This window comes from Diaphorina citri, unplaced genomic scaffold (genome assembly GCF_000475195.1).
Source record: "Diaphorina citri unplaced genomic scaffold, Diaci psyllid genome assembly version 1.1 scaffold73, whole genome shotgun sequence".
NCBI classification, from domain to species: domain Eukaryota; kingdom Metazoa; phylum Arthropoda; class Insecta; order Hemiptera; family Psyllidae; genus Diaphorina; species Diaphorina citri.
In genome coordinates, this window is record NW_007377510.1 from 443546 (window position 1) to 458275 (window position 14730).

The 14730-nt window shown below is 37.8% G+C and overlaps 2 protein-coding genes across 2 annotated transcripts in view; one reads left to right on the forward strand and one right to left on the reverse strand.

Moving 5' to 3' along the window:
• The window catches only part of LOC103521202 (pyrokinin-1 receptor-like), a 164828-nt gene that overhangs the window by 74562 nt on the left and 75536 nt on the right, over positions 1-14730 (forward strand). The window contains exon 2 of the mRNA XM_026832068.1: positions 11381-11421. The gene's annotated coding sequence lies outside the window, so the exon portion shown is untranslated. The remainder of the gene's footprint in view (positions 1-11380; positions 11422-14730) is intronic.
• LOC103521181 (neprilysin-4-like) overlaps positions 1-14730 on the reverse strand; it is a 57443-nt gene that overhangs the window by 40784 nt on the left and 1929 nt on the right. Inside the window, exons 2-5 of the mRNA XM_026832062.1 lie at positions 12651-12817; positions 12199-12254; positions 10340-10449; positions 8705-8950 (exon numbers count right to left, since the gene is read on the reverse strand). Coding sequence (XP_026687863.1) covers positions 8705-8950; positions 10340-10449; positions 12199-12254; positions 12651-12817 — 579 coding nt within the window. The remainder of the gene's footprint in view (positions 1-8704; positions 8951-10339; positions 10450-12198; positions 12255-12650; positions 12818-14730) is intronic.

The following is a 14730-nucleotide window of genomic DNA, read 5'->3' on the forward strand; positions in this document are numbered from 1 at the left end:
TTTTTTTTTTGGCTTTATGGTTCTCTGGACAAAATTTGCACCACCACTTTCGTGTTCCTGGTAAAAAGACCTTTAATTTGAAATATAGGTCGACCAGGTTTGGATAAGTCCTTCTATGGGGGACGGACAGACAGACAGACAGACAGACGACACCGAAGCCAATACAATAGCCAGTCCACTATACCTTTTTTTTTATTACTATCGTAATAATAAAGGAAGGACGGGCTAAAAACAAAGAATACGAAGAAGAGACTTGGAAGAAAAATAAAAAATCTAAGAAAAATAAGAATGGCTAGGGGGATTTTTTTTTAAAGTTTAGAGTGGGTGTAGACCTGTAGAGTTATAGAGAATTAGAGAGATAGATATTAGGTATCTTAGGCAAGTATGCATATGTTTAGAGTGGGTGTAGACCTGTAGAGTTATAGAGAATTAGAGAGATAGATATTAGGTATCTTAGGCAAGTATGCATATATCTATTATAGCTATTGTGAGAATGATGATTTTTCATCTTCATAGACCAGTCGTTCTTTAGCTATGCTCAGCAAAAGTTCAATTCCTATATTCCACAATGAGACAGACATTTACATGAATAATTGGTTAAGGGAGTCAGTACCTAATAGGGGATAGGTCAAAGACCCCAGATGTCAATAATAGGGGATAGCTCAGTGACCCTAGAATAGGGGAGCTCAGTGACCCTAGATGTCAATAATAGGGGGGATAGCTCAGTGACCCTAGATGTCAATAGACTAGATAACGATTTGGTTCACGGGCATAAGATTAATGTCTGGAATCAATCATAATGAGGGATCTAAATAAGCTGCAGAAGTAGTTATGCCTGATGAAGAATCACTTTGTTATGGAAGCTACCAGGAGTTATACAGCTAATGTACGAGGGGCAGTGGGCAAATTCCGGCCTCAGCACCCCATAAAAAATCCCCATTTTCCAAGACCAGAGATAGTACGGAGATTTTGCTTCTTTAAAGTGACATTAAAAGGAATGTTCCTCTACTTTTTGGACGATCTGTGAAAGCTCACCTTGATTTCTCCGAATGGTGTCCGCGTCTTCCTGCTCCTCCCAGAATACCGGGAGGTAATTGTCTATTTATTTCCTGGGCTTTCCTATGTACTCTTCTACTCTTATGTACTTCTGAAGTAACTATATTAGATTGTGTGGCTAAAAATAAAAAATTGTAGAGCTTTATGATATCTTCAGACTTCAGAGAGTAAAACTTGCCTGGGATTTTTTTCAGAGAGACATTAGGACCGGAAAGAGGTATACCAGTTGTCGGGGTGTCGGGAAATAGGTAATGCCCGCAACCCACGTTCAGACCTAGGTCTGACAGACTTGTGAGACCTAATTCTGACATACTTGTGAGACCGCGGTCAGACAGACTTGTGAGACCGCGGTCTCTCAGACCGTCTGAGCGTGAGTAGCGGGCATCAGTCAAAGCCTGTTCACATTTGCTTCCTCTTTTAATCTAGCTGTCAAAGCCTAATATTACTTTTGTCATTCCCCATTCCTGCTAAAAGCCCTGCGTCTGACCGATGATATTTTGTCCTATCCGTCATGGCGGGTATGTCTCCATTGCTCCAAGCCCATAGTACTGCACCCACCATTGCCCAAGTGCAGTACTTCTCGAACAGTGTACCGCGACACAACACAGAGCACAGAGCAGACCGTGGTTCAAGTTGCACAGTAGGTACTGGCAGGATTCCATTTGATGGTCGCTTTAGGTGTGCTGCGAGATTTGAGATTAAAAAAAGGAAAGATCAAGAAGCTCTTTAGATAAAGAAAGACAGAAGGCCAAATTGAAAAAGGCCTGCGGCGCTATTAAAGGAAAATGCCACGGAAAGGTTGGTGTTTTGAAAATGGTGACAACTTTGAGAAGCACTACTCTCTAGTGTCCACTCTCCCCATGGCTTTGGTAAATACACTTCCCACTGCCCTCTGTCCTAGTGACTGACTACTCCACTTTGCCCTGGTGACTGCATCGTTATTAATTTTCAGCTGCATGAGGCGGGGCACGGGGGGATTTCCCCAGTAATTGCGGTTTGTCATGGGTATTAGTTTCGTCTGGATGTTTTTTTTTTGGGGGGGGGGGGGTTAAGCGCTATTAAAAGTGTATTTACGATGGTGACAACTTTGAGAAGCACTACTCTAGTGTCCACTCTCCCCATGGCTCTGGTAAATACATTTCCCACTGCCCTCTGTCCTAGTGACTACTCCACTTTGCCCTGGTGACTGCATCGTTATTAATTTTCAGCTGCATGAGGCGGGGCACGGAGGGATTTCCCCAGTAATTGCGGTTTGGCATGGGTATTAGTTTCGTCTGGATGTTTTTTTTTTTTTTTTTTTTTTTTTTTTTTTTTTTTTTTTTTTTATTTTTTTTTTTTTTGTGAGGTGGGGGAGAGGGGTTTTTTTTTTTTTTTTTTTTTTTTTTGGGTTTAACGTTCACTTTATGAGTAGATGGGCAGATAGGCTATGAGAGATATGAGATGTTTTTCAGCGTTGGGTACAATAATTAGGGCAATTTTCTTGTATGTATAATAATGTTTGAAGACCCATTAATTTTTGTCCAAGACTCGTTCCCCTAGATTCCTAGAATTTAGGTTGTTCATTATGTTAAATGAAATTTAACCAAATTTAGATCCGGCCGAAAGTTTGGATCGCCTACGCCTTATCGCCTTTCCTACGATGTTTGAAGACCCATTAACTTTTTCCAAGACTCGTTCCCCTAGTTTCCTAGAATTTAGGTTGTTTATTATGTTAAATGAAATTTAACCAAATTTAGATCCGGCCGAAAGTTTGGATCGCCTACGCCTTATCGCCTTTCCTACGGGGACAATCTAAAATACAAATGAATATCTAGGTATCTGCTCGTAGTTCAATATGATGGGAAATTTGACGGAATTCATGTAAGGGGCGAAAGGTTGGATCACCATTTCTCAGGGGATCATGCAACACCAAAATGCATGATGCCTACCCTAAATCCCCGTGTAAAACTAAATCAATTGGAAACTTCTAGTTGTGTACAACTACACGAGGCAGTGCGGTGGTAGTTCAATATGATGGGAAATTTGACGGAATTCATGTAAGGGGCGAAAGGTTGGATCACCATTTCTCAGGGGATCATATAACACCGAAATGCATGATCCCTACCCTAAATCCCCGTGTAAAACTAAATCAATTGGAAACTTCTAGTTGTGTACAACTACACGAGGCAGTGCGGTTGGACCTTTCAAGCCTACCCTAAATCCCCGTGTAAAACTAAATCAATTGGAAACTTCTAGTTGTGTACAACTACACGAGGCAGTGCGGTTGGACCTTTCAAACTGCTGGCCTCCGATCTTCTATTTACTTGATGGTCCGTCATAATCTTTAAGTAAACAAAGAAAGCTTTAAGCTTGAAATTACAGCACGTGCAGAAGGATTATGGTTACTACTTAAACCACAAGAACTAATTTGCAAGCTCACTCATTATTTTATGATGGTATTAGAGAGGTAGGTACATTACTCTCTCATTATGGTAAGATTACTTATTATTTATTATTTAGGAATTTTATTATTGGTGTAGAGATCCAATATCAGAGGGAAGCAAGAAGTAGCCTCCTTTGTAAGTATATTTTTTGTGCTGCCAACATGGAGCTGGAAAAAAAGTGCTCATGAAAGAGAGAGAGAGAGAGAGAGAGAGAGAGAGAGAGATTTGACTCTAACCAGCAACTTACTGTTGGTGAAGTAGAAACCAAGATCAAGGAGAAAATAGTCATTTCTAACTATCTATATTCCACAATGAGACAGACATTTTCATGAATAATTGGTTAAAGGAGTCAGTGCCTAATAGGGGATAGGTCAAGGACCCCAGATGTCAATAATAGGGGATAGCTCAGTGACTCTAGATGTCAATAATAGGGGATAGCTCAGTGACCCTAGATGTCAATAATAGGGGATAGCTCAGTGACCCTAGATGTCAATAATAGGGGATAGCTCAGTGACCCTAGATGTCAATAGACTAGATAACGATTTGGTTTACGGGCATAAGATTAATGTCTGGAATCAATCATAATGAGGTATCTAAATCATTAATACCTATTTAATAATGGTAAACCAGTCAAACATTTCAAAATTTCGTCACTTAAAAAAAAAAAAAAAAAAAAAATCGACACCAAGCACAATTCAAACATTTCAAAATTTTGTCACTTTTTGTAAAAAAAAAAAAAAAAATCGACTCTCAGAGCACGAAAATTAAGGATGTCAACAGTGAAATTTTTTGTAACTAAATAAATCTGCTTATGGAGATTTTGAAACATCTTCACAGGAATCAAATTATTCGATTTTCCTTGAAGGCAATCAGGAGGAAAACAGGATTGCTTAGTGGAGATGACAAACCTACCATTATCATTTTACCAGAGAAAGGTAGTGGGTGCCTGATAATAATAAATAAAGTACCATAGTACGATTTACAAAGACAGTCAGTCCTAAACAGGAAACGCACAATTGATGAATTGAGTGATAAAGAGTGGAGCGGAATAACTTGGGCTCGGGTCTACAATCAGATGAGTGTTTTAAGTGTTGACCACCTTTGGACATACTGGGAACCGATGACCAAATAGTTTCTGAGTATTCTCAGAGGTTATTAATTTATTTAAGAAGATTCCATTAAATAGTTATTCGATACAAATCTCTCAATATACCTATTTTAAATAAATATTTAATGGGCCGGAGCTTTTGCCACGGATGGGGAAAACAAGAAAGGTCTACAATCTACAGTGTTGACAAACATACAATGTAGATTGTAAAACACTGTTGACAAACAAACACTGTAGATTTGTGGAACATGACATTATTTAAGAAGATTCCATTAATTAGTTATTCGATACAAATCTCTCAATATACCTATTTTAAATAAATATTTAATGGGCCGGAGCTTTTGTCACGGATGGGGAAAACAAGAAAGCTCTACAATCTACAGTGTTGACAAACATACAATGTAGATTGTAAAACACTGTTGACAAACAAACACTGTAGATTTGTGGAACATGACATTGTAGAGGATCAGTCAAATAATCAACGACTTAATAGGGAAATCGGTTTTTGAGATTTTCCGTCAGCTGAAAATGTGTAAAACGGGCAAGAGGGGCATAAAATATCGAGCTTACTGGGTTCGCGCGATTTCAGTCGATTATCAAATGGTCAATGTCAATGGCATTCTGAGAATCATACCTATTTAGAAACGTGAAAAGGAGAACCAAAAGGCATCTATATTTATAAACGTGTTGCATCTATTGAGGATCAGTCAAATAATCAACGACTTAATAGGTAAATCGGTTTTTGAGATTTTCCGTCAGCTGAAAATGTGTAAAACGGGCAAGAGGGGCATAAAATATCGAGCTTACTGGGTTCGCGCGAACGTCAAGGGTTCCAAGTTCCAAGCAATGAGCCAATCGACCTATTTTACTTACATGAAATGGGTTGAAATGAGGCAGTAGATTTCGTCTTCGTCTCAAATGAGGACAGAAATCTTCTTCGGTTGATTATCAAATGGTCAATGGCATTCTGAGAATCATACCTATTTAGAAACGTGAAAAGGAGAACCAAAAGGCATCTATATTTATAAACGTGTTGCATCTATATAAACAAAGGCAGCTATATTTATAAACGTGTTGAATCTCTTACTTTCGCCTGTAAAAAATGTTCATTACCCACGTTTCCCTAAGTAGGCGTCCACAACGGAGAACCGACCATCGACCATAGCCTTGTACCGACTCAAGAGGAAATAAACAAACCATGCTCATGATTTGAAGCGTTTTCAACGGAGCACTGACCATAGTACCAACCCTCGCAGGAAAATCAAGTAGCCTAATACCGACCCAAGAGGAAATAAACAAACCATGCTCATGATTTGAAGCGTTTTCAACGGAGCACTGACCATAGTACCAACCCTCGCAGGAAAATCAAGAAATTGAGCTGCATGAGTATTTTTCTGTAATGGTCGATGGTCTCGGTGGGGGTCCATTGTCTATGGTCGCCGTTGTGGCCGCGCACTAAAGCACGGTCCTCCATACTTCATACAACATTATCGTCTGATATTTCCAACACAAGTGTGGACCCGGTTCAATGGTCGATGGTCTCGGTGGGGGTCCATGGTCTATGGTTGCCGTTGTGGCCGCGCACTAAAGCACGGTCCTCCATACTTCATACAACATTATCGTCTGATATTTCCAACACAAGTGTGGACCCGGTTTAATATTTTTACCTTTTCCTAACACACTACACAAGTGTCTGTAAAGAATACCTATGTACCTACATACCTATAGCTTAGGATTTCATATGACATTATTTTCTGATTCAATATAACAAACCGCAAAATAATTGTCTCATACCATCCCTCTACCTCCTCTTTTCATACCATTTGGAGCTCTAATATTACACCAGGGATAAAGAAGTCCTACTTATACGAAACGATGGAAAAAATGGCTCTACCTATTACCTATATTAATAATCATAGCTTCTTTTGGCCAGTGGCGTAAGGCTGACAGAACACCAGAGAAATACCTAGGCAATCCTTCTGCATGGTAAGCAAGCGCGATACCATTGGGCTAACCGTGTCCCTAACTAAAGTGTTCTTGGAAATACCTTATAATATTTCAGATAGACTTCAAGGAATCCAAAAATATCATTGGTTCATACAAGAAATTACTAAAACAAGAAATCAAGAGGAAATTGAACCACCCCAAGGGGCAAATGGAGAAGGGGAGAAGAGGAGACTATACCTACCTAATGCAGAAAGCGGAGAAATTAGGGGTAAAGAAATCAAATAAGAGAAATTGCGGTAGGTCGGTACATTGCTAAAGCATATTCCTTAAGATCCTTACCTTGGTTTGGAATTCTTAGAAATCAAGTAAAAGGGGAACATTCCAACCAAACGACTTCCAGATTCACCACTGACGTCCGTAATAACTTTACACATAATAATAACCTGGTTGGAAAAAAAGCACGCTCGAGTGAGCTTTGTGCCGATAACGTAGACTGCCCACATCATTATCAGTGGAAGCACGGTGAGAGGGGTCTCATAAATTCGGTGAAGTACAACGTCGTTTCAGAGAGATACGTTCAGATTTCCCCCCATATACCTAGGTAGGTAATTGTTGGTTTCATTACCGCCACTGACGGTCAGAGCGTCTGACAGACCTGGGTCTCGAGCCTTTTCCGCTACACTCGTTAAGACGCGGTCTTACAGACCTAGGTCTGTGAGACCGAGGTCTGTCAGATGGTCTCAGTGTGAGTGGCTGGCCTCAGATTGAAAGATTTATTTTTGGTTTTACAAATTTCACAATGCCTTCAGTCTGCCATTAGAGACCAATAGAAGAAAATTATTATGGCTTTGTAGCAACTGTTTTTGGTGTAACATTAAATACTTATAGCTTGAAATTCATGAAAGAAGCTACCCAGACAGCAAGTCATATGGTTACATCTGCTGACTCTGGCTTATTTATCATCGTCTTGACAAAGCATTAATTTGTACACTTTCTGAGACCTGACTTAGTAATGACTTTTTAAATCTTAATAACAATAGTAGCAAAATCCAAAAGTTTTTCGAAGGCTAAAGGAGAGAAGAACGAAGTAAGGCGTAACGGAATAGTTTTCATTATTCTTACAACAACGTTAGAGGCGTGAGGCTAATATAAATGAAAAACATGAGAGCAAGGATTTCTCATTCCAAACATTCTTCGTATTTTTGTTATCCGTTCTATTCCATATTCTCCATTTCTACATACCTATTTCTATTTTCCCTTGTCCTATTCATTTTTCCCATCTTTCTATTTTCCCTGGTCCTGTCCATCCTTCCATCTTCTCATCACTCATCATTGAGTTTACTGGAATCTTTACGAGTTTTAGAAACTGAATTTTATCTCCTTTCAATTGTTTTCTCTTATTGGATTGCCTTGGAATACGTTTTATTGCTGGAGATTTTTCGAGATAATGCACTATTAAGGACCAGACATGTTCACTAAAATCTATCACCAAATCTATTTGGAAGTCTCCTGAAAATGGATTTGTTTTCCATTCTAGATTTTAGGCTTGGTTTTATAGGCATATGTGTACTCTATGCATTTCTATTATTGTTTAACTTTTGGCCTACTGTATGTACTAGTTATCGGTTTTTCTTTTTTCACATAACGAATGGACGATTAGTAAAATGGCAAAAAATGGATTGGTTTTCCATTCTAGATTTTAGGCTTGGTTTTATAGGCATTTGTGTACTCTGGGCATTTTTTATTATTGTTCAACTTTTGGCCTACTGTATGTACTAGTTATCGGTTTTTCTTTTTTCACATAACGAATGGACGATTAGTAAAATGGCAAATACCTCAAATATCCTCTCATTACTCACCATGGTTGATGCATGAAGAGTACAAGTTCTTCGCTTTCACGTAAGAGTCGCAGTCGTCGCTGGAAATATCCGCTTGCTCTATGCATTTCTATTATTGTTTAACTTTTGGCCTACTGTATGTAGGTACTAGTTATCGGTTTTTCTTTTTTCACATAACGAATCGACGATTAGTAAAATGGAAAATACCTCAAATGTCTTCTCATTACTCACCATGGTTGATGCATGAAGAGTACAAGTTCTTCGCTTTCACGTAAGAGTCGCAGTCGTCGCTGGAAATATCCGCTTTCCTCAAATGTCTTCTCATTACTCACCATGGTTGATACATGAAGAGTACAAGTTCTTCGCTTTCACGTAAGAGTCGCAGTCGTCGCTGGAAATATCCGCTTCCAGCAAATCTCGGAGGACAGAATCCAAAGATTCTCTCAACATCTCGAATGTATCAAACGCAGCTTTGTCCTTGGGGATGGGGTTCAGTTTGCCCCAATTCCCACAGGCATATTGATAGAAGTCCACACATGGATCGGCGGATGTATCCATGTATTGCTTCATCAGCTTGGCTGAAATCCAAACAATAAACTAAACAACTATCAGGAATCATAAGGGTTGAATGGTAGAGATTGGACGCAGGGGTCGGCGGATGTGTCCATGTATTGCTTCATCAGCTTGGCTGAAATCCAAACAATAAAATAAACAATTATCAGGAATCATCAGCGTTGAATGGTAGAGATTGCCGCAGGCAATAATTTCGCCCTTTTGTTTGTAATTTCTTTTATTTGTGTAGTTACATTGAATTATAACCAGTAAAGAGTCTAACTAAATAAATAAATCAGGGCCAAATTTCACGAACAACTCTGCGAGTCCCTATTCCTCACTATTTACTAGACGCGTAGGAAATATTGACAAAAGGTACGACTTTTTTTCTGCACGTTGATAAAACGTGAGGAGCGGGGCGTGCAGCAGAGTCGTTCTTGGAACTGGCACAGTTCTAATATTGTTTTACTTTTTCAACTTGTAGAGAACAATCATCAACAAAGAACAAATCAAGTTAACACAGCATCCGATGCTAGTAAAGACCTGATTTCTGAAAGATAGATCTTTGAAACTAGGATAGAATTAATTTAATAATCTAATAAATTGATAATTGCAAAAGGTGCTATGAGTCGGATGCTGTGCTAGTAGAACAGTAATCAGATTTCCTCAATTGATTGGGTGAAAAATGCATCAGAGCAATCGCTTTGACTCAAAGAAAAATTAGATTATAAGAGAAAATTGAGAGAGAAAAACTGGATAAAACCAAGGGAAGATGGACTTGGAAAAAAAAAGTTTAGAGTGACAGAGCAATCGCTTTGACTCAAAGAAAAATTAGATTATAAGAGAAAATTGAGATAGAAAAACTGGATAAAACAAGGGAAGATGGACTTGGAAAAAAAAAAATGTTTAGAGTAGGTGTAGACCTGTAGAGTTATAGAGAATTAGAGAGATAGATATTAGGTATCTTAGCATATATATCTATTATAGCTATTGTGAGAATGATGATTTTTCATCTTCATAGACCAGTCGTTCTTTAGCTATGCTCAGCAAAAGTTCAATTATTATTATCTTTTTTTTCTGTTGAGAGCTGCAGAAGTAGTTATATGCCTGATGAAGAATCACTTTGCTATGGAAGCTACCAGGAGTTATACAGCTAATGTACGAGGGGCAGTGGGCAAATTCCGGCCTCAGAGCTGCAGAAGTAGTTATGCCTGATGAAGAATCACTTTGCTATGGAAGCTACCAGGAGTTATACAGCTAATGTACGAGGGGCAGTGGGCAAATTCCGGCCTCAGCACGCCATAAAAAATCCCCATTTTCCAAGACCAGAGATAGGTAGTACGGAGATTTTGCTTCTTTAAAGTGACATTAAAAGGAATTTTCCTCTACTTTTTGGACGATCTGTGAAAGCTCACCTTGATTTCTCCGAATGGTGTCCGCGTCTTCCTGCTCCTCCCAGAATACCGGGTGTTTCACAACATTGTTCTCACGGTCCGAGTTGAAGTTGTCATAGAGGAAATCTGTACTGGAAAAAAATAGCAGACGGATCTTCGTGAGGATTTAGGAGTGGTTGGGTGAAAAAGCTCTTCTAGGAGAGCCCTGCCACTTTATAGAAAGCAAGTTACTGACCCTTTAGTCTTCAGTGCAAGTTACCGTCCCTTCATTTCAATTTTTTAAATGGAATTCACAAAGTTACAGAGTCCAACATCATTATGTCAAATGACGCTCAGCAATTTACCTGCTCATTTTCCATACAGTCCAGTAGAATATGGAGCTTCACAAAATTACCGAGTCAGTCAAGTACTCTTAAAAATGGGTCATGGATCCATCTTCATGATGGGTACTTTGAAAAAAGTATTTGAAAGGGGATTATGAGGTAAATAATTGGTGATACAATAAACAGAATAATAGAAAGTAAAAACATACCGAGGTAATACCTACAAACTAAATGCAGAATCATTGATCCAGAGACAAAATCAAGAAAAACATACCTACCTAACTACCTAGGTAGTACCTATAAAGTTGCTAACTCAAAACTCGGAAATTGATCATTTCGTTTATTCTCAATAAATGATTAATTTTCCTCATGAATATGCAGAATATAGTATACCCACCTATACCTATCACCTGCTAACATAAGCAGATGAGTAGTTTCAAATCGCATTAGCACATCGTTAAAAATGAGTATACTTAGCATTGTATTTTGATATTGGGCCAGAAGTCCTATTATGTTAGCAGTTTACCGTATAGGTAGGTAGCTAGCTCAAAATTAAAATGTTTTAACACAAATTTCTAGTTTTTAATCCGAAAAAGGGGCAAACTCAATCTCTTCACCCATATATGAATAAAATTCATTTGGGGAAACCTGCATGTTTCGAAGAATTTAGAATTCTCTATTCGCATAAACTGTGCAGAATTATTAATTCTATCATTACAATTTTCTATTTGGATTTCAGATTAGAACTGCTTGCATAAGTTGCCAATGAAGTAAAACTCGGTAAGTACCAACGTACTTACATAGGTATTATCGCTCATCCTTTTACAAACTTTTACACATAATGCGATTAGGAAGGTATTAGGTACTACGCTATATTTATGTTATTGTTTTATTTATTTACCTATGGGAGTGATATTTATATCATGGACTGATAACGAATGATATGTTAAAGTTGCTAACTCAAAACTCGGAAATTGATCATTTCGTTTATTCAATAAATGATTAATTTTCCTCATGAACATGCAGAATATGGTATACCCACCTATATCTATCACCTGCTAACATAAGCAGATGAGTAGTTTCAAATCGCATTAGCACATCGTTAAAAATGAGTATACTTAGCATTGTATTTTGATTGCTGATAAAAACGAGATAAAACTTCGTATAATTACTTTCAAAGTTGTGTTTCGTTTTGAACGAATGCCAAGTTCAGCTGTAATAAAATCATTGAAACGTGGTGTAAATAAGTAGGTATTACCGCTCATCCTTTTACAAACTTTTACACATAATGCGATTAGGAAGGTAGGTACTACGCTATATTTATGTTATTCTTTTATTTATTTACCTATGGGAGTGATATTTATATCATGGACTGATAACGAACGATATGTTTTACACTTGTACGTATTAGGTTCTAGTAACCAATATTGATTTTATAAATTGTGATTACCTGCCTACATACTTTTTCCCCACTCTTTTCCTGAGAAAAATGCATACCTATAAATTTGTTTGAAATAGTTTTGGCGAATCTTTTTTTCGGTCAACAAGTCTACTCACTTTATAGAGCTGAAGTTCTTGGTGTCCAAATAAACAAAGTTGTCGCTGACATTCCTCTGGACCTATAAATTTGTATGAAATAGTTTTGGCGAATCTTTTTTTCGGTCAACAAGTCTACTCACTTTATAGAGCTGAAGTTCTTGCTGTCCAAATAAACAAAGTTGTCGCTGACATTCCTCTGGAACAAAGAGACAAAGAAATATTTACCTAAGTCTATGAAAAACAGAGATCTTCTTCAGTCGGTTATCATAAATGGTCAATGTCAATGGCATTCTGAGAATCATACCTATTTAGAAACGTGAAAAGGAGAACCAAAAGACATCTATATTATACATCTATATTTATAAACGTGTTGAATCTCTTACTTTCGCCTGTAAAAAATGTTCATTACCCACGTTTCCCTAAGTAGGCGTCCACAACGGACAATGAGCCAATCGACCTATTTTACTTACATGAAAGGGGTTGAAGTGAGGCAGTAGATTTCGTCTTCGTCTCAAATGAGGCCAGTCTGTTAGGTGACGCCAATCCGAGGGGTCGGCCGTATCATAATCAAGGGGTAGCTCCCTCCGAGACCTGCCTGTGTCATCATGAGGCTGGGTTTGTTGGTGCCAAGGATGTACTGAGGGCAAAGGAAAGACAGTTTTGTCACATATCCAACGCTCTAATTTGGTAAGTGATGGTAAACCTACATATTATTTGAAACATCATTCAGAAAGAGGGCTTCTATGGATCACCTCATAAGATAAAACGGTTTGAAATTTGGCCCAAAAAATAGTCATCAAGGTTCGATGATCTAACCGAAAAAAAAGTTTATAACTTATTTGTTCCCTTTGTTCTTTCTTGTTCTCCCTTTGTTCAATCAACTAGCAAAAGTCTGCTGTTGGTTTGTTTCATCGGAACACTCAAATGGTGTGCCCATTATTGCATGTTAAAAGCTGAGCTTAAGCGAACTTACTAATTTTTCCATAGACTGCATGGGTAAAGGGACTTTACAGTCTCCGTTCTAACAGTGTACTTATATTTTGAAACATTATAGCATTCGAAAATCTTTAAAATGTCTTATCAGGCGAGGCTTGTTTATGCTCGTGTTGTTTTGAATAGAGAATCTCGAAAAGTTGACGTGAAATGATCCCCAACGAAAAAGAAATTGAACCACCTACTGCTTTACCTCGTAATCAAAACAAAGTTTGATAATTTCCCATTAAAAACAAATTTCAAAGCTTTGATATTTAACTAAATCATTGATAGAAAATGTTGAAGGTCTAACAATAATCAATAGCTTGCTAGGAGGTTGGCAAAACTAGGCTAGCACCTAGCACGTAAACTAGGTACCTACCTAATGTACTGTGGATTAATTTAACTAAATCATTGATAGAAAATGTTGAAGGTCTAAAAATAATCAATAGCTTGCTAGGAGGTTGGCAAAACTAGGCTAGCACCTAGCACGTAAACTAGGTACCTACCTAATGTACTTTTTTGTGTGGATTAAAATTTTGAAGAGAGAGAGAGAGAGTCAAAAAAAGAGAGGGAGAGAGGGAAGGAGGGGGGGGAGAGAGTGATCTTTCAAAAGCTATAAAAATAAATAAATATAACTTTTTTTTATACATTTGCTATGTTTTATGAATTTAATACCTACAGGTACCTCTGAAGTTCGTTACATATCGAACGCTCTAATTTGGTAAGTGAGGTAAACCTATACCTACATATTATTTGAAACATCATTCAGAAAGAGGGCTTCTATATATCACCTCATAAGACAAAACGATTTGAAATTTGGCCCAAAAAATAGTCATCAAGGTTCGATGATCTAACGCTAACCGAAAAAAAAACTTGAATAAGTTTATAACTTATTTGTTCCCTCTGTTCTTTCTTGTTCTCCCTTTGTTCAATCAACTAGCAAAGTCTGCTGTTGGTTTGTTTCATCGGAACACTCAAATGGTTTGCCCATTATTGCATGTTAAAAGCTGAGCTTAAGCGAACTTACTAATTTTTCGATAGACTGCATGGGTAAAGAGACTTTAAGTCTCCGTTCTAGCAGTGTATTTATATTTTGAAACATTATAGTATTCGAAAATCTTTAAAATGTTGTCTTATCAGGCGAGGCTTGTTCATGCTCGTGTTGTTTTGAATAGAGAATCTCGAAAAGTTGACGTGAAATGATCCCAAACGAAAAAGAAATTGAACCACCTACTGCTTTACCTCGTAATCAAAACGAAGTTTGATAATTTCCCATTAAAAACAAATTTCAAAGCTTTGATATTTGAGGAGGTACTTTTCAAAACCTCACAAGTCACTCGAGCACAATTTTTCAGGAGAGCTCAAAAACTGATTTAAGCATTCCTGTTAAACAAAATACAGTCGAACCTGGATAAACGAGAATCCAAGGGACCAGCCTCATAATATCTATTAAACTACATATTATGATAATAATATTATCTACTGTATTATGATATTAATAATAATATAAACTATCTGCAATATGCTAGGCCTCAGGTGTGCTACTAACCTAGACCTAGAGCAATCTCATGCCAT